The following is a 19826-nucleotide window of genomic DNA, read 5'->3' on the forward strand; positions in this document are numbered from 1 at the left end:
TACTAAACCATATTTAGAAGCAAAAAAAAAAAAAAGATGGCAGTAATGCAACTAAGAAGGCCTAATAACCAAAAAGTTCAGATAAAATTCAGAGCCTGTGTACATCTCTTCTGTAACAAAATATTTCCTTAGTCCAAAAAAAAAAAAAAAATCTAGTATCTGATTTAAGAAAGTCAAAATATTCTTTTTGCCAGTGCTCTGTTGAAACACATCGGTCAAGGAATTGATAAACTGTACTTCTGATAACTAGGTGAGCAAACACTTATAACTTAAAAATGACATTTAATTCCATGCTTGAAAATGGCTTCCATCAAAGTAAAACCAGTCACTTTAAACAGATACCAAAAGTATACAGGAGTAAAAATAAACCTCTATTGGTCAGTTCAATCAAACTGGCTGTATAAATCTATTTTCAACAGCTAAAAAGTATTTCAAATTGCCAGCAGCTCATTTGATTAAAGTACTATATTTAGGGAAAACCAAAACCTAGTTTAGAGGTCATGTCCCAGATGATAAAAAATTTTAGACAGACTGACAGATAGCAGTCTTAAAAAAAAAAAGAGCAGTTATCACACCCTCACCCTCCAAAGGTACTCCAACATCAAGATTCAATTTCCAAATAATTTATACTCTGTCTCAACCAGTATTGCTCCACCTTATTTCATTATTACTCCATTAAGGAGCTGTTTTTAGCCCCTTTAATCCTAGTCAACACCCTATTAAATTTAAATACCACAGATATAATATATATCTGCTTATATATTGTATGTATATCCATGCTTTATACATAGAAAGAATAAGATTTTTGCCCCCAAGAACAAATTTTCACCAAGCACACAGTCTAAGCAATGAAAAGTTTACAGTATTAAAACATTTTTTAAAAAATAAGTGAGAAGAAATATGATGTATTTTAGCACTTAGTTATGTAGATTATTTCCAAAATAGTTGAACTGCTTAACTGTACCAAAATTAACTTTTGAAATGGGTACTATTCTCACCTACAGGTAGTCCTTGCCTTGCATGGGTGGTAGTGTGGGACCATAAAGATGGTAATCAAAGCAATCTTAATAATTAATGGGGAAGATTATTATTGTTCTGTGACCTTGAAAAACATCTGTCAAAATATTAAAGTGTCAGTTATAAATGTAAAAGGAAATGAAAAAATTGTAAAAAAAAAAAAAGTATTTACTTAGTACACTGTAATTTAAAACATTGGAAACAATGAGAATTAAAGTGTTATTTCATTGTAAAAAACTAATCAAGAATCATAGTATTTGCCTTTGTCAAATAATTTATGCTACTAGGTAAGCATCTTTTCTAAACCATTGCAAACTGTTATACTCCTTTAAGTTTAGATTAGCTTCCACCATTTTACTGTTTGTGCTTGTAATGTGAAATACCTCCGTAATTTCCTTTAATGGGAAGTTGGTTACCATCACATTCTCTGGGACATATTCATCCTTTTCTCATTTATGATGAAAAGTCTGCCTTCACTGAGTTCCTCTAGCTGGATATCTAGAGGCTCTAGAATAGTAGCAGTGTCAGCATTCCCATGATCAGTGATTTCTTCTACAACTCCATCTATGCTCAATTCAAGTCTCACTTCTAGCATTATCATTTTCATTTCTTCACTGCACTTCCATCTTTGTTGACCCATTCTGATTACCCATTTTGTAAACCTCACATGGGTGACAAGGAGACAACACTATTATGTGCTCTGCTGCCTGAGCAAACTGAGTAACAGATGTGCAGTGACCAATCACTAGCAGAATCTGACAGAAGGAATGTTATTGATCTTGAAGCACATCTGTTACTCACATAGTGATTTGTGGACTTAAGAGCTAGCAAGGAAGTTTGTACTTCATGCAAATACTCGCAATTAATATACCATGGTAACTTAAATTTGAACTGTGCTGTTAGGGAACTGGTTTATATAACTAAAGCATTGTCATTGAAATTTGTGTACCTGGGAACTGTGCAAATCCAGGAGTGCCTATACACGACTAGTTTACGTTGACCCAGACAGGCTTGAAGCTGACTGCTGAGTAATAAATAGTCTCTAAATTTACATCAAATAATTTATCTTAAAGCACCTGAAAAGCAACGTTCATGCACACTGAGTGCACGCTTGTCATTTGGCAATCAACTTTAAAATGTACCTTAGAATGACAGAATTTTAGAAATAGAGAAAGGACCTTTAAAGATCCCATAATTTGATGCCACAAATTATCCAGCATGTTTGTTATGAATTATTTCTCCTCCTTCAATTTCAATTTGCTCATATAGCCACTTGCGATCACAGCGGCATTCGGCGCCACATTTGGTAGAACCACAGGCAGGACAAGCATAGAAACATCCTAAGCAGTCTTCATCGAGGCAGTCACAGAGGTCCATTCCACTGAAAATCAGGAGACCCTGGCCATCATACACCTTACTCTTCGCCGGGATCACTTGTCTGAAATACAAAACACAAGGTGAGTTACACCTCACAAATATATTATTTCTGAATATTTAGTTGAAAATAAGGTAACGAAAAAAACTTAAGGAGATAAAATGTTTTGAATTAGGGATGGAATCCTGCCAAACTGATACATGGCTTACCTGACTCAAAGCTACCCTATAATTAATAGTTAAATGAACAACTTGTGAGAAGAAGAAACCTCACTGTGAACCATATCCAAAGGAATGGACAAGAACTGTGTAATAATATAATTGCTGAAACTATTTACTCTTTACCAAAAAAAAAAAAGGGCTAGGTAATAGTAGTACATTTTATTAGCAACCAATCTCTTTACTGCTTTGTGAACATAGTTTTTATTTTTATCACAGTATACTATCCAATTACTTTTTATACTGCAATTAATCTGTTTCTTGTTCTTTAATGGATTCTAGCAAATCTGGCCTAAAAACACTTACACGACTCAATGAAAACCCTACACAGATGGGATAAAGGGCCTATGTAGAAAATAATCCTGAATGTTTACACTAACATTTCATTGTCAATTTGTACTTTAGAAATGCTCAATCTAAAAAGTTATATTCTAAAAAGGAATGAGATGGAGCTATATGTAATGAGGTGGATAGACCTAGAGTCTGTCATACAGAGTGAAGTAAGTCAGAAAGAGAAGGACAAATATTGTATGCTAACTCACATATACGGAATCTAAAAATGGTACTGATGAACTCAGTGACAAGAACAAGGATGTAGATACAGAGGATGGACTGGAGAACTCAAGGTATGGGAGGAGGCGGGGGGTGAAGGGGAAACTGAGATGAAGCGAGAGAGTAGCACAGACATATATATACTACCAACTGTAAAATAGTCAGTGGGAAGTTATTGTATAACAAAGGGAGTCCAACTCGAGGATGGAAGATGCCTTAGAGGACTGGGGCGGGGAGGGTGGGGGGGACTCGAGGTGGGGGGGGAGTCAAGGAAGGGAGGGAATACGGGGATATGTGTATAAAAACAGATGATTGAACCTGGTGTCCCCCCCCAAAAAAAAAAAAATTAAAAAAAAAAAAAGTTATATTCTAAACAATTTAGTTTTCTTGTTCATTCTATTGACTGTACAATAACTGTTTCTATTTTAGACATGTACAAAATGAAAAGCAACCCTGCATTCTCATAAAAGTTATTTTTTAGCTGCCACCTATAGAGCAGAGACATACAAATTATATATTAATGCTTTTCAAACAAGTGAATTATTTTAGCTATAAGAAGTATAATATGTTTAAATTATTTTAATTATTCTGCCAAAAACGTTCTCTTGTTCACTTCACTGATACTTTCTCAGAGATAAATTTTTAGAGTAGAATGGGATGCCTTAATTTTCTATGAGGGGGACTTTCCTGGTGGAGCAGTGGTTAAGATTTCAAGCTCCCAATGCAGGGGGCCTGAGTTCAATCCCTGATCAGGGAACTAGATTCCACATGCATGCTGCAACTAAGAGTTCATATGCCACAACTAAGGAGCCCATGAGCCACAACTAAGACCCAGTGCAACCAAATAAAAAAAATATTAAATTTTTTTTTCTATTAGGCCCTCAGAGGTTCTTACTAATTCCAGATTATTGAATTTAACCAGAAAATTCAAAACTTAAGAGAAAGATAGGAAAACAATACATATGTGAAGCAGCAAGTTAACATACGCCTTAAATAACAAACATATAGCCTACCTGTCTGAACCAGCAGTTGTATTTTTTGTAAGCCTTCTTTTTTCTCTTTTACCAGTTTCTGGAGCAAATTCAGTTTGCTTTCCTGGGTTTGCAAATTGTAATGATCTCAAAGCTTTAGCAGTTCTTCCCTGAATAAAGGTAAACAAATTATAAACTCAAATCTTAATATCAGACAATACATAGATTAATATTTCGCTTAATGTTAATCCAGATTATTCCTTAGCCTGGAATACAGTCTGGAACTCACAAAAAAAGAAAAAAAAGGTTTTAGTGCCCAAGTGCAACAAAATTTACATGGCTCAGGACCATATTCAAAGTTTACTGGTTAACTTATAATATTTTCATTATCTAATTTTAGTCTCTGGTATATTAGGAGGTGAGCAGGAAAGGCACAGTGAAAACGGCAAAGGCTGCTGCCAAGAAGGGAGAGAAGGCAGAAAAACTGCTGCATAACCCACAGCACACAGCAGAGGTTCCTAGTGATGATCTTGAGTCCTTAGGAAAAGATTCTATTACATATATTGTTAAAGCTGAGAAGTAATATAGTTTCAAGTATTACAGTATTATAATCTTTTTTTTTTTAGTATTATAATCTTTTAAAAAAACTTTGGTAAAACAAAATTTTGATGGTTAAGGGTTTAATTTCATTATCTGGGGGGAAAAAAGGTTTATGTGATACATTCCACATGAACAATAGATAAACGAAGTGGAGAAGACACCTAAAGTGACAGTAGCAAGTACCTAGTATGAACTGCAAGATAACATTGGGTCCTGGAGATATGCCTTTGAGGGGATAACAAAGGAAAAGCACTTCATATAATTTAAAATTTTAATGATCTTTTAATTTGGTTATTAATATAATGAAAAGGAGAAAATTGAGAAAACTATGCCAGCAGCAAGAATTATAAATTGCTTATACGTAGAAAATTTGGAGAAGTGCTCCTTTGACATACCAGATCTTGTTCTGCACCAGAGACAGCTTTATGAACCCTTAAGTTGCTCTAATACGGTTAAATAATCTAAATGTATGCATGTGAATAAGGAAGAGCGTTATAAAATATTTAATACTTACAATATAAAAATGTAAGCTTTTTGACAGTAGGGAGTCCTGAAATTAGCCTTGACCATACCAAGTAAGAAGTGAGAGCTAGAAGCAAAGGAAATTCACAAGCATCTTAAAAGCCCAAACAAGAATGGGATACGGCCAAAGTAAAAAGAAAGGCTGAAATAAGAAACAATTATTTCAAGTCACTTCTGAAGTTCCTTTTAAAGCAGTAGTTTTCAAGTCCTTCATAGAAAGTGGAATTCATTCGGTTATATTTCAGACCCTTGCTGGCTGGCATAGCCTACTGAGTTACTTTGGTATCAGAAAAGGAGCTAGAATAGTTAAGTCTTGGCTATGCCAGAATGTCTTAGCATGAGGAGTTATAGCTTGAAAGTCTTGGGAATATTATGTTATTCTATTCCCAAGCCACCTTTCTTTAACACATAATCTAGATTTACACAAATATTTAGAAACATCATTTATTTTCATCTCCCCAACTTTATATTCACTGCATGCTAGTTAGTATTCAGTCATCCCTTAGTATCCGAGGGAGACTGGTTTTAAGATACGCTGTGGATACCAAAATGCTAGGATGCTCAAGTCCTATGGTTGACCCTCTGCCTCTTTGGATTCAAACAACCAAGGAATGTATAGTACTGTACTGACTGATAAAATTACACATATAAGCGGGTCTGCACAGTTCAAACCTGCGTTATTCAAGGGTCAACTGTAATAAGTAGTGATATAAATGTGATTTCCTTATAATTAAATAAAACCCCACACTGTAGAAGTAACAGAGGAGAAAAAATGTCTTTACATACATCTGAATCAGGTTTTCTTCTCTGCCGGTCTTCAGAATCAATATCCACACTTCCATTGATTATCTGTGTACATTTTGGACAAAGTTTCCAACCAGGTACAAGCTGTCTTCCAAATTTTGCACTCAGAAAAGTCGCATCATCTAAGTCAATTACATGTAAATTTTTTTTGGCTAGTTTTTTGTGTATGTTAAATGGGTCACAACATGACTTCTGCAAATCCTCAAATCTGTCGATGTAAATTTTTGCATGATGGAAGCAAATTGTATTGTTCCCAGAAAGTGTCATTCCAGTTCTAAGTTGAAGTAAAAGCATGTCATTTGATGACAATTCTTGTAAAGTCTTAAAACCTGTATGACGAGTATAGTAGGTTTTATGGCATTCATTTGTGGTACGAAGCTGGACTCCAACTGAACATGGATCCATCATTCTTGATTTTAGCAAATTTCCTCTTTTTGATTTTTGTTTAGCGATCTCTCTCTGGCGGATCACCCTAGGGAAAAAAATTAGAGTCAGATTTGTGCTGCAAAATTTTTATCTGGGAAACTGAAAAAGCATTTGATAAAATTCAGTGCCTGCATAATAGAAACAAAATTCTTAGCAAACAAGGAATAGAAAGACATTTAGGAAAAGCCTACACAGACATTATATTTAATCATAAAACATTAGAAGCACTGTCATACAGAGTGAAGTAAGTCAGAAAGAGAAAGACAAATATTGTGTGCTAACTCACATATACAGAATCTAAAAATGGTACTGATGAACTCAGTGACAAGAACAAGGACGGAGATGCAGAGAATGGACTGGAGAACTCGAGGTTTGGGGAGGCGGGGGGTGAAGGGGAAGCTGAGACAAAGTGAGAGAGTAGCACAGACATATATATAGTACCAACTGTAAAACAGATAGCCAGTGGGAAGTTGTTGTATAACAAAGGGAGTTCAACTCCAGGATGGAAGATGCCTTAGAGGACTGGGACGGGGAGGGTGGGGGGGACTCAAGGGAGGGAGGGAATACGGGGATATGTGTATAAAAACAGATGATTGAACTTGGTGTACCCCCAAAAAGTAACAAATAAATAAATAAAATTAATAAAAAAAAATAATAAGGAAAACGAAAAAAAAAAAAACAGAAGCATTCTCTGTAAAGTCAAAACTACATAAGAATACCTAGATCAGTTTCTATTTAACACCATATTAAAAGGTAATCAATATAAATATTGAAGAGGAAGAAACAAGAAATATTATTCCAAGATGATGTGAATATCTAAATGGAAAATACAAGAGGTTCAATGGACAAACTATTAGAACCAGTAAGATAATTTAGCAAGGACGCTGGACACAAAAAAATTATAGGGACTTCCTAGGTGACACAGCAGTTAAGAATGTGCCTGCCAATGCAGGGGACAGCAGTTCAATCCCTGCTCCAGGAAGATCCCACATACCGTGGAGCAACTAAGCCCATGTGCCACAACTATTGAGCCCGCGCTTGCCACAACTATTGAGCCCATGTGCTGCAACTACTGAAGCCCACACACCTAGAGCTCGTGCTCCACAACAAGAGAAGCCACGGCAATGAGGAGCCCACGCACCACAAAAAAGGGTAGCCCCCCACTTACCGCAACCAATGAAAGCCCGTGCACAGCAAAAAAGACTCAACACAGTCAATAAAATAAATAAATCTATAAAAAAAAAAAAGTAAGAATAGACACCACGTTGGTGGTATATATACTTCTAAGGAGGAAGTTGTTTTTTTTTTTTTTTTTTTACGAGAGATTTATAGAAGAAAAGGCTTGGACGTATCTATACAAGTTTTTTCATTATTTTCTGTGCTCTGAAATTTCTCATAACTAAATATTTTTCAAAGCAAATTCAAAAATTTAGTTGAATTTTTAAGACAAGTTCTAACAAATACAAGTCACTAGGAAAAAACCTTTGTTGAAAATAGAGGTGAACCACTGAAATCTGGGTGGTGGCAGGGTACTGAAAAGTCTAGAAACCTTAAGTCTTGCAGGTGTTTTTATAAGCTCTGCTCCACATTAAAAGAAAAAACCAAACAAACAAACAAGAAAAACTGGTTGGAAATCTTAGATACTTTCTGATATTTTCTGCAGACAGAAACTGTAATCATTAAAGTCACATACAAAGAAAAGACTATCCTCATGCAAATATATATTTCTATGTTTTAAGTTAAAATAATAAATTTTAAAAGTTAAAAAACAGAATTTATGGGAGATGAGTAGAGGTCGGGAGTGGGCTTAGCCTGGTAGGAGACACTGGCACGCAGTGAAGGCGGGCACCCCCCTAGATGCACAGCCCCCGTGTCTTTCTTGCCTCACCCTGGTCTGGCCCTGGATGGGACATGCAGTGTTATGTGCAATACCTGGACATGAGGGCTGGCCAGACCAGATCCAAATGTAAAACATAAAATGTAAAGTGTTTGAACATTTTAACTTAAAAATTTTAAAAGCTGATTAAACCAGAGTATTTTTTAAGTTTTACTAACCAACTTTTAAAATTTAATTACCAAGTATAGGTTTCAATCACATCAGATAAAGCTGCTTGTATAAAACAAATTAGATTTCTTTTAACAAATGAGTTAAAAGTTATAACCCAATAAGCGGATTAAGATAAATTAAGGAATGGAAGAGAAGAAACCAGAGATATGGTTATAAAACACCACCAAACTATGTTAAAAACTTTAGCAGATAGCAAATCTGGCTCTGACTTTCCTTAACAGCCAACACAAAGAAGGAAATTTGATCAATTATCCCCACAGCACATTATGGAAACTGCTAATGCTTAATGTCTTATTAATGCCATAGGTTCTTTATATTTGTAGATAACTGTCATCAATTTGCAGCCACGAATGTATAATACAATTTTTTGAACATAAAACTATTTCTCAGCATTCAAAAACTTGGACTACACCCTGATCATATTTGATAGGAAAAGCATCTTGTGACTTAGAAAATTTATTTTAGAAATTCTATCTGTCCATGGTAATAAAATATTTTTACTCATTAGGGAATTTTTTTTTCTTTGCTACTGGGGGCTTCTAGTCCCTTATTTTCCTTTAATCTTGGCTAAATTACAATGTAGTTCACAAGAGTTTATCAGTAGACTCCTTTAAGTTGTGTCAGTGAAGTTGAATACTTATTTCTAAGTGAACTGATTCTCTTGGAAACTTGGAAATATGATTAACTCCTATCAGGTCAATTTTTCTGATAAGTATTTGCTTGGATATCTTTCACAGTAGCATAAATTCTTTTATTAACCTTAAACCACTATGAATCTAGACTCTTGGAGAGCATAGAGCTGAATCTGTCTTTCCTTCAAGTAAGCCATGACCCTGTCAGTCTTTGAAAATATCCCTTTCTGGGTAAACAGTGGCTTCTAACCATTTTGAACTCTTGGTGCACTTCTGAGTACACAATTTTTGGAGGAACACTTGAAGGAATTAAACTGTTGCACAATTATACTACTTTCTAAGAAGCCATCTCTCAGGTATCCCTGTTAGGGTAGAATTATGTACTACTGGAGTTGCCAGATAAAATACAGGATACTCAGTTAAATCTGAATGTTAGATAATATATAAACAATTTTAATTATATCCCAAATATTGCTAAAAAGTAATTTGTTGTTTGCCTGAAATTCAAATTTAATTGGGCATCCTGTATTTTTATTTGCTAAATCTGGCAGCCTCATTTATCATGCTTCTTTTTTTTTTCTTTTTTCTTTTTTTTTGCATCTTCCAGTAAGTAGAGATCTTTCTTTGATGCCAGCTTCACATTACCTTCTACCTCTTACTTGCAGCTAAAAGAAAGCTGTGAACAAATTATAGGACTGCTCAGTTAAAAATTAAAGTGCCCCATCTGATAGAAGACAAATCACCAGTTGCAGTACAAAATAAAATTTACACACTGCTTAAAGCTCAATGGCATACTGGTACCACTCTCTTCAGTGGAACTGTCATGCTAAAAGTGTACACACTGTGTGAAAGCAGTTTTATGTTCAAGCATTGTTTTAAGAAAAAAAAAAAGTCAGGTTAGCTCAAGGAGCACAAAATTTCAGGCAATGATCCTCAGTGGTTACTGCCTGCCTTCTAAAACTTACACCCTCTGGTTGCTCCTCCCCTGTTGTATCTCCCAACGTCCTCATTTCTGTTCTTTTAGGCTGAAATTCTGCTATAGAGTTTTTTGGATCCGTTTCCTAGCAACTGTTTCTTTTGTTCATTTTGGCCTGTGCTCTGGCAATATGGCCCACAATTAGTTTTTTTTTTTTTCCTTCAAGTGATAGTCTAGTAGCTTCATGTTGCTCCCTTCACCTGCAACATGGTGCCATGTTCTCCAGTAATGATTATCTAATATCTTCCTTAATTAATAGTCAGAAAAACATTGCTATTTACTGTCCATGAACTATTGAATACTATTAGCATCAGCTGGGAACTTACTATTGAATAGAGAAGAGAAATCTCAGTAAGGTCCCATAATCACTGAATCAGAATTGCATTTAAAGAAGAAATTCCCCAGGTGATATGTAAGCACAGTACAGTTTGAGATGCACTGCTTTAGATAATTAAAAGAACACAAGCATCTTCTATATTTATAGAATAACACACACATACAGGATTTCCCTGGTGGTGCAGTGGTTAAGAATCCAACTGCCAACGCAGGGGATGTGGGTTTGAGTGCTGGATTCCACATGCCACGGAGCAACTTAGCCTGTGCACCACAACTACTTGAGCCTGCGCTCTAGAGCCCAAGAGCCTCAACTATTGAGCCCATGTGCCGCAACTACTGAGCCCTCGAGCCTAGAGCCCGTGCTCCGCAACGAGAGAAGCCACCACGAGAAGCCCGTGCACTGCAGTGAAGAGTAGCCCCTGCTCTCCCCAACTACACAAAGCCCACGTGCAGCAACAAAGACCCAACGCAGCCAATAAATAAATTAAAAAACAAACATATACACACATAAGTGCCTTCCAGGAAGTCTGACACTTAGGGAAGACTATCTGAGGTGGAGGAGGGGGAGTTGTAAATTTCATAAACTAGGTATAGAGAAAAATACCTGCTTCAATGGAAAACGGCACTATTGAGAGTGCAACCGTTTTCACATTCTGATTATATGAGAGCTCTGAGTTTTTCATTGCCTTTAAGCTATTTTACAACTGACAACTGTACATAACTAACAGCAATGCAAAAGAATTCTTGCCTATATTCTTGTAAATTCTGTCTGGTGGAGGTACATTTGACTCCCCTGGCCCACTGTGGAAGAAGACAATTTTGCCTCTATGTGCTCATTTATTTTAATATTCCTGATCAGTAAATGTGTCTGCTCTTTTGACTGTCATTTGAACAGATTATATAACATCTTACCATTCCCTTCATTAGTAAGGTAAACAAAAACCATGTGTTACTAATTTTATATCTGTGTGACAGTCATGATTTTACTTCCTCCCCCCTTTTTTGTAGACAATTATATTTTAAACACAGGAAAAGATTAATTTGCTCCAGCCAAGTCACTTTGACCAGCACAATACCTAGTATTCCTCGCAGAAGGGAAAAAAAAAATCCAGCTTCTTATGGGATAAGATGAAAATCATATAACAGGCACTTGCCTGGTGGCAGGCTGGTTAAGGCTCCACGCTCCCAATGCAGGGGGCCCAGGTTCAATCCCTGGTGAGGGAACTAGATCCTACATGCATGGCACAGCTACAGAGCCCACCTGCTGCAACTACAGAGCCAGTGCAACCAAATAAATAAGTATTAAAACAAACAAAAAGCCTTAAATGTGTTCATTTAGACCTGATTAATTTAGATTTGTTTTCTACTCCCCCCACGCCCCCCTTAGGAAAATTTCACCGATACAAATGAGATTGGTCTTTAACTGCCTTCAAACTACACTTAGTGATATAGGATTTTTTTATTCTTGAATGTCAATGAGCATCCTAAGGCCTTCCTGTATAAATATTTCAATGAATTTTATTTGTACACAATTATTTTTCACTTCAAACAGCAAAATTCCTTTTAACAAGTCAGATTTTACCTGAGATCTGTACCCCTGGTTCTTGAATAGCTACAGTTAAAGAAACCCTCCTACTCCTCTCCATATGGCTTCCATAAGGCTCAAGAACATCCCCCTGTTTACCTATGACCAGGACAAAGGATCTCCAAATTCCCATTGTCTCATTTATAAATTTATGAATAATTAGCTGAACTGCTTGCTGAAAATAATCAATTGGAACAAAATGCTTGTTAACTGTATTTTAAGTTTCTCTCCTTTCCCTAGGTCCCTGAATTTTGGTCTACCCTCACCCCTCCAGAAAATAATCAGGGTAAAACAATCCGGGATCTACAATCAGACCAAGCAGTTCTGCTCTAGCACTGTTTACTCCTCCCTAGAGAAGCTGGTAAATCTTTTGGTCAGAGAATTCTCTCCATCGCAATAGTCCCTTTCAATAGTCTCTCCTTACTAACTCTGAATTTTATTATTTGACACTTTCTTTTAAAAGTTCTCCATTTTCAGTTTTCTCTTGTCTTAGAATCGTCAATACTTTCCTTCAATACTTAAACAGGATATGTTCTGTGATTCTAAGATTAACTTCCAATACTTTTATAGCACTCCCAGAAGAGTCGAGAGAGAATGAAATAAATACAGATTTATTAGACCCCTTCTTCTATACCTTAGGTAGTAAACACAAGTAGTTGCTCCTCACATGAACTGAACATTGACATCTCAGGGAATAAGCTTTTTTAAAAAAATGAGGGATTAACAGACATAACATTATATTAGTTTCAGGTGTACAATGTAATGATACAGTATTTCTACATTTTGCAAAATGATCACCACAGTAAGTCTAGTTAACATGTCAGAGTTACAAATTTTTTTTTTCTGTGATGAGAATCTTTAAGATCTACTCCCTCAGCAACTTTCAAATATGCAATACAGTATCATTACCTAGTCATGTTGGATGTTACACCCCCATTACTTATTTACAATTGGAAGTTTGTACCTTTTGACCCCCTTTTCACCCATTTTGCTCACCCCAACTCCCTGCCAATAGTGATTACCAATCTGTTCTCTTTATCTGTGAGTTTGTTTTTTAAACATTATATTTTAAAATTATTTATTTTTTGGAGAGCCCGTGGAATAAGTTTTAAACACTATCTCTTGCTATCCATTACCCAGCTCTAAGGTAGGTAGGTTAGATGCACTGAAGAAACTGAGTGACCTTGTACAAGGCCATTTCGCTAATAACACAAGCTCTAGGACATCATCACAGGCCTCCTATAGGAGTTAGTTAAAGCAGAACCACCACAACCATCATTACCACTAACAAAACAATAGCAGAGGTGGATAGTGGTGCTTTGTTACCACTCTTCAAGTTAGTGCAAAAAATAGCGTTAAGAGGAACTTTAACCAAAAAAAAGAAAAAAAAATTTACTGAATTTTTAGGTGAACTTTTAAGAGTCTTTCCCTTTCATGAATAATGTTTTGTTTTTGCAGTATAGGGGTCTTACAATTTATAAGGCATTTCCCCACTTATCTTTTATTTGATTAAAAAAAAACTTCATCCACCCCTACTTTCCAAATCAGCAATTTCAGTCATAAGTGCACGTGCACACACGTATACACACACACACACACACACAAAGTCATGCCTCTTGAAACTGTCAACTCTTTGTGCCCATTATCTTCAAATACTAACTACCTACAGGACACATGAATGGGTTCTAACAGAAGGGTTAAATAGCCAAGTAAGATAGTCTTAAACCTCAAGAAGATCCAGGCCCCATAAGAAAGATAAAGAGAACTTAAAACAAAAATATGGTCCATAGCATCATTTAAAATACTTGGGAGTTTCCAGTCAAAGATGGTAGTGTAGGAAGACACTGAACTCATCTCTTCCCACCAACACGCTGAATTTGTACCATACAAACCCATTTATGCCAAAGAACTGAGGGCTGCAGAACAAGTGATAGAGGGACCACACAAAGGATGGGTAAAAGAAATGGAGCAGTGGTATCAATGGGAACCTCACCCCCGATGAGGACCTTCAGTAGGGAGGGATATCACTGAGGGGCCTGCACACAGACTTGCCCACCCTGGGGCAGAGCAAAAAAAGCAGCTGCTTAAAGGGTACCTACACTACACATGAAGGAAATCCATTTACTTATCCTAGAGAGTCTGCCAAATGGGCAGAGAACTGCTGAAACTGTCTCTGTGGTCTACGGTGCCAAAAAGGGCCATTTTTTTGTGTGTTCTCCTCACACCTTAATACTGTGGGCAGAATCACGGTCCGGGTATTCTTGCTGGCCTGCCAAGGCTGCCTCAGCATGCCCCAGGCCCACCCCACTCCTCCAGCTCCAGCTGTTCTACCAAGGTGGTCTGGGCATGGCAAGCCCTGGGACCACCCCCAGCCCTCCAGGACAACCTGGAGGAAATGGACAGATTCTTAGAAAGGTATAACCTTCCAAGACTGAATCAGGAAGAAAGAGAAAATATGAACAGACCAATCACAAGGAATGAAATTGAAACTGTGATTAAAAATCTTCCAACACCCCCAAAAAAATAATAAAAAATAAATTAATTAATTAAAAAAAAAAAATCTTCCAACAAACAAAAGTCCAGGACCAGATGGCCTCACAGGTGAATTTTATCAAACATTTAGAGAAGAGCTAACACCCATCCTTCTCAAACTCTTCCAAAACACTGCAGAGGAAGGAACACTCCCAAACTCATTTTATGAGGCCACCATCACCCTGATACCAAAACCAGACAAAGATACTACAAAAAAGAAAACTACAGACCAATATCACTAATAAATATAGATGCAAAAATCCTCAACAAAATACTAGCCAACAGAATCCAACAACACATTAAAAGGATCATACACCATGATCTAGTGGGGTTTATCCCTGGAATGCAAGGATTCTTCAACATACGCAAATCAATCAATGTGATACACCATATTAATAAATTGAAGGATAAAAACCACATGATCATCTCAATAGATGCAGAAAAAGCTTTTGACAAAATTCAACACCCATTTATGATAAAAACGCTCCAGAAGGTGGGCATAGAGGGAACTTACCTCAACATAATAAAGGCCATGTATGACAAACCCACAGCAAACATCATTCTCAATGGTGAAAAACTGCAAGCATTCCCTCTAAGATCAGGAACAAGACAAGGATGTCCACTCTCTCCACTACTATTCAACATAGTTTTGGAAGTCCTTGCCACAGCAATCAGAGAAGAAAAAGAAATAAAAGGAATCCAAATTGGAAAAGAAGTAAAACTGTCACTGTTCGCAGATGACATGATATTATACATAGAAAATCCTAAAGATGCCACCAGAAAACTTCTTGAGCTAATCAATGAATTTGGTAAAGTTGCAGGATACAAAATTAACACACAGATATCTCTTGCATCTCTATACACTAACAATGAAAGATCAGAAAGAGAAATTAAGGAAACAATCTCATTCACCATTGCAACAAAAAGAATAAAATACCTAGGAATAAACCTAACCAAGGAGGTAAAAGACCTGTACTCAGAAAACTATAAGACACTAATGAAAGAAATCAAAGATGATATAAACAGAGGGAGGGACATACCATGTTCTTGGATTGGAAGAATCAACATTGTGAAAATGACTATACTACCGAAAGCAATTTACAGATTCAATGCAATCCCCATCAAATCACCAATGGCATTTTTCACAGAACTAGAACAAGAAATTTTATGATTTGTATGGAAACGCAAAAGACCCCGAATAGCCAAAGCAATCTTGAGAAGGAAAGACAGAGTTGTTGGAATCAGGCTTCCTGACTTCAGGCTATACTACAAGACAGAGTGGTACTGGCACAAAAACATTAATATAGATCAACAGAACAGAATAGAAAGCCCAGAGATAAACTACGGTCAACTAATCTATGACAAAGGAGCCAAGGATATACAATGGAGAAAAGGTAGCCTCTTCAATACGTGGTGCTGGGAAAACTGGACAGCTACATGTAAAAGAATGAGATTAGAACACTGCTTAACATCATACACAAAAATAAACTCCAAATGGATTAAAGACCTAAATGTAAGGCCAGACACTATAAAACTGCTAAAGGAAAACATAGGAAGAACACTCTTTGACATAAATCACAGCAAGATCTTTTTTGATCCACCCCCTAGAGTAATGGAAATAAAAACAAAAATAAATAAGTGGGACCTAATAAAACTTCAAAGCTTCTGCACAGCAAAGGAAACTATAAGCAAGACAAAAAGACAACCCTCAGAATGGGAGAAAATATTTGCAAACCAATCAACAGACAAAGGACTAATCTCCAAAATATATAAACAGTTCATCCAGCTCAATATCAAACAAAACAAGCAACCCAATCAAAAAATGGGCAGAAGACCTAAATAGGCATTTCTCCAAAGAAGACATACGGATGGCCAAGAGGCACATGAAAAGCTGCTCAACATCACTAATTATTAGAGAAATGCAAATCAAAACTACAATGAAGTATCACCTCACACCGGTCAGAATGGGCATGATCAGAAAATATACAAACAGTAAATCCTGGAGAGGGTGTGGAGAAAAGGGAATGCTCTTGCACTGTTGGTGGGAATGTAAATTGATACAGCCACTATGAAGAACAGTATGGAGGTTCCTTGAAAAACTAAAAATAGAGTTACCATATGACCCAGCAATCCCACTACTGGGCATATACGGAGAGAGCACCATAATTCAAAAAGACACATGCACTCCAATGTTCACTGCAGCACTATTTACAACAGCCAGGACATGGAAGCAACCTAAATGTCCATCAACAGATGAATGGATAAAAAGATGTGGTACATATATAGAATGGAATATTACTCAGCTGTAAAAAGCAAGGGAACTGGGACATTTCTAGAGACATGGACGGACTTGGAGACTGTCATACAGAGTGAAGTGTGTCAGAAAGAAAAACAAATACCGTATATTAACACATATATGCGGACTATAGAAAAATGGTACAAATCAACCGGTTTGCAAGGCGGAAATAGAGACACAGATGTAGAGAACAAACATATGGACACCAAATGGGGAAAGCGGGGAGGGTTGGGGGGGGAATGAACTGGGAGATTGGGATACCAAATTGTATGCTCTCTATACATGCAGTTTATTGTATGTTAACTGTATCTCAATAAAAGTTCTAAAAAAAAAACAAAAACAAAAAAAAACTTGCAACCAAGATTACTCTACCTGGCAAAGTTAGCATTCAGAATTGAAGGAGAGAGAAAGAGTTTCCCAGACAAGCAAAAACTAAAGAAGTTCATCATCACTAAATCAGTCTTACAAGAAATATTAAAGATCTCCTTTAAGTAGAAAAGGCCACAACTAGAAATAAGGAAATATATTAAAAAAAAAAAAAAAACTTCACTGGTGAAGGCAAATATATAATAAAGGCAGTGCATAACCTACTTAAAAACAAGTATGAAAGTTAAAAAACAAAGGTAGTAAAATCAATTAAAACTACAATTAAGTATTTAAGAGATACACAAAATAAAAAGATGTAAAATATAACATCAAAAACATAAAACATGGTGGGGAGAGTAAAAATGTGCTTTTAGAGCATTCACACTTATGCAAGAATTAGCTTAAACGGATATATATGTCAATATATATGAACCTCATGGCAACCACAAACCTACAGTAGATACACAAAAAACAAAGAGAAAGGGACCCAAACATAACGCTGAAAAAAAAATCGCTGGAAAAAAACCATCAAACCACGAAGGGAGAGACCAAGAGAAGGAAAGAAAGAGCAGAGAAGAACCACAAAAACAACCAGAAGCAATCAACAAAATGGCAATAAGTACATACCTATTAATAATCACTTTAAATGTAAATAAACTATATGCTCCAATCAAAAGACAAAAGGTGGATGAATGGATTAAAACAATAAGACTCATCTATATACTGCCTACTATTCACCTTTGGAACAATTCAGCAAACCTTTCAGGTCTCCAAACTCCATTTGTGATTTGTCTCTATTCCTGTGGTGCTTAACTATCATAGAGAACAGACTCCCTCAATTTCAACAACTGAAAGATTGTTTCCAGACCAAGAGGGATGCGCAAAGCTCTCTTTATTCCACCTGAATTCTGGATGTGGTCAAAACTGTCAAACAGTACTTAATACTATAGATGGGTGGGTGTGAAACAACTGTAAGCTATTGTTGAAAACACTTTCACCTCTTCCTAGAAAACAAAGTCTGGACTCCTTAGCATGGCCTTACTTGTTCAAACGGCACATACTTCAGGGAGAACTATACCACCTGAAATTCTTTTACATCTTCATATTGTCTCTTTGCTTAGAAAGCCAGGCAAGTGCTAACTAATCCTTCAAGACAGTGCCATTCTTCTCCTTTCTGCTGTGCCTTACACAAATACTATTGTTATAGGTCCTTTTTCCTCTGTGTTTGAAACTTTTACTGCTACTTCTCAGCTGTTGGAAGACAGGATCTATACGGTGTTATTTTCTATATCACTCAAGGCAAAACAGTAAGGAACTTCAGGGACTTCCCTTTTCATAGCTCTCATCACAGGCTTTCTTCTTTCTTGTCAGTTTTTCCCATTATATATTAAGCTCCGTGAGGGCAAGGAATCAATCGCCTGGGTCCTGTTACAGCTGTAGCTCCTCTAACTAGCGCAATATTGGCATTTAGTAGGTAAGATAGCAACTTTCGAATGAACACATGTTCCTAAACTGCCAGAATCTCACACCAAGAAGGCTGAATCTTCCCCAAATCAACATGACTAGGTACCCTGCAATTATTCCCACTTCAACCCTGCGGTCACAAGCATCACGCCCCTATTTCACGGCCGTATCTGAACACTGCAAGCCACCAGATACAATCGTATAAGCCTGTACTATGTTCGTCCTACGGGAAGGGAAAAAGACTACTACTCGGCATCCGGCCTCAACCCAACAGCCAGGGCTGGGAAGGTTCCAATCTAAAAAATAAAAACCACAATAACATAGATATAAGCTGCGGATGGGGTTCCAGGCCACAAAAGCTCTCCTCCCAACAGGACAAGCCTAAGTCAAAGTGAGCAGCGCTCCAGCGCTCCCGAAGAGAGGCGACAACCCGCGGGGTCGAGGGATGAGGCAGAAACTAAGCTGGGCCTCGACACAAGAGGCCGTAGAGGACCCGGAGGAAGAGGGGAACGCTGCGGGGTGGCCGGCTGCGCGAGGCCTCAGCTAGCGCTGGAAATCCCCCTCACGGGTGCAACCCGGCTCCCCGTCCTCTCCTCGGGGAGCTCCATCACCTGGCCCGGGCCCCCCCTCCCACTCAGGGGTGCGTCTCCACGCCCCCGATCCTCCCCAGAGCCTCCCCTCGGCCCTTCCCACCTTTAGCGTGAGCTCTCCATCGCCTGGGTCCAGGCCACACCCGCAGCCGCTCAGCGCGGCCTGGGCCGCCGCCGGCTTTTCGGCGCTCCCCGGCGCTACCAGCGAGAGGACGGCGAGCGAGGCTAGAGAGGCTCAGCGCTACCATTAAGAGAGGCCCGGGAGAAGCCTAGAGGGGAACCGAGCCTTGGCGGCCTCCAGGGCGGAAAGGGCGGGGCGGCGTGAATTGGCGAATGATTCAAGGTGAGGAAACGGTTGCTTCAGAGGCTGACTGGATTTTTTTTCTTTTGTTGGACATTAGGGAATTGGGCGGTCCCTGGGCCACCTTTTACAAGATGCAAGTTCGGCTAACTTGAGTTGTGTTCGCGAATCCCTATGCCTGTGCGTGATGCCAAA

General features: G+C 37.7%; 1 protein-coding gene across 1 annotated transcript; it reads right to left on the reverse strand.

Moving 5' to 3' along the window:
• Positions 1 to 1911: 1911 nt before the first annotated feature.
• ARL14EP (ADP ribosylation factor like GTPase 14 effector protein) lies at positions 1912 to 19574 on the reverse strand. Its single transcript, XM_057695345.1, has 4 exons — positions 19434 to 19574; positions 6042 to 6531; positions 4176 to 4303; positions 1912 to 2455 (listed from the first exon to the last, which is right to left on the reverse strand). The coding sequence occupies exons 2-4, from the start codon at positions 6465 to 6467 to the stop codon at positions 2227 to 2229; spliced, it is 783 nt and encodes a 260-aa protein (XP_057551328.1). The 5' UTR covers positions 6468 to 6531; positions 19434 to 19574; the 3' UTR covers positions 1912 to 2226.
• Positions 19575 to 19826: the final 252 nt, after the last annotated feature.

The sequence above is a fragment of the Hippopotamus amphibius genome, chromosome 9, assembly GCF_030028045.1.
Source record: "Hippopotamus amphibius kiboko isolate mHipAmp2 chromosome 9, mHipAmp2.hap2, whole genome shotgun sequence".
In the NCBI taxonomy this organism is placed as follows: domain Eukaryota; kingdom Metazoa; phylum Chordata; class Mammalia; order Artiodactyla; family Hippopotamidae; genus Hippopotamus; species Hippopotamus amphibius.

Bases quoted from the DNA above. Each gene is read 5' to 3' on its own strand.
- ARL14EP (XM_057695345.1), bottom strand. From the start codon at position 6,467: ATGATGGATCCATGTTCAGTTGGAGTCCAGCTTCGTACCACAAATGAA. The intron at 4,304-6,041 runs GTATGTAAAGAC...ACCTTTATTCAG, and splicing joins GAAGAAAACCTGATTCAGAT to GGAAGAACTGCTAAAGCTTT. The intron at 2,456-4,175 runs GTAGGCTATATG...TTTGTATTTCAG, and splicing joins ACAACTGCTGGTTCAGACAG to ACAAGTGATCCCGGCGAAGA.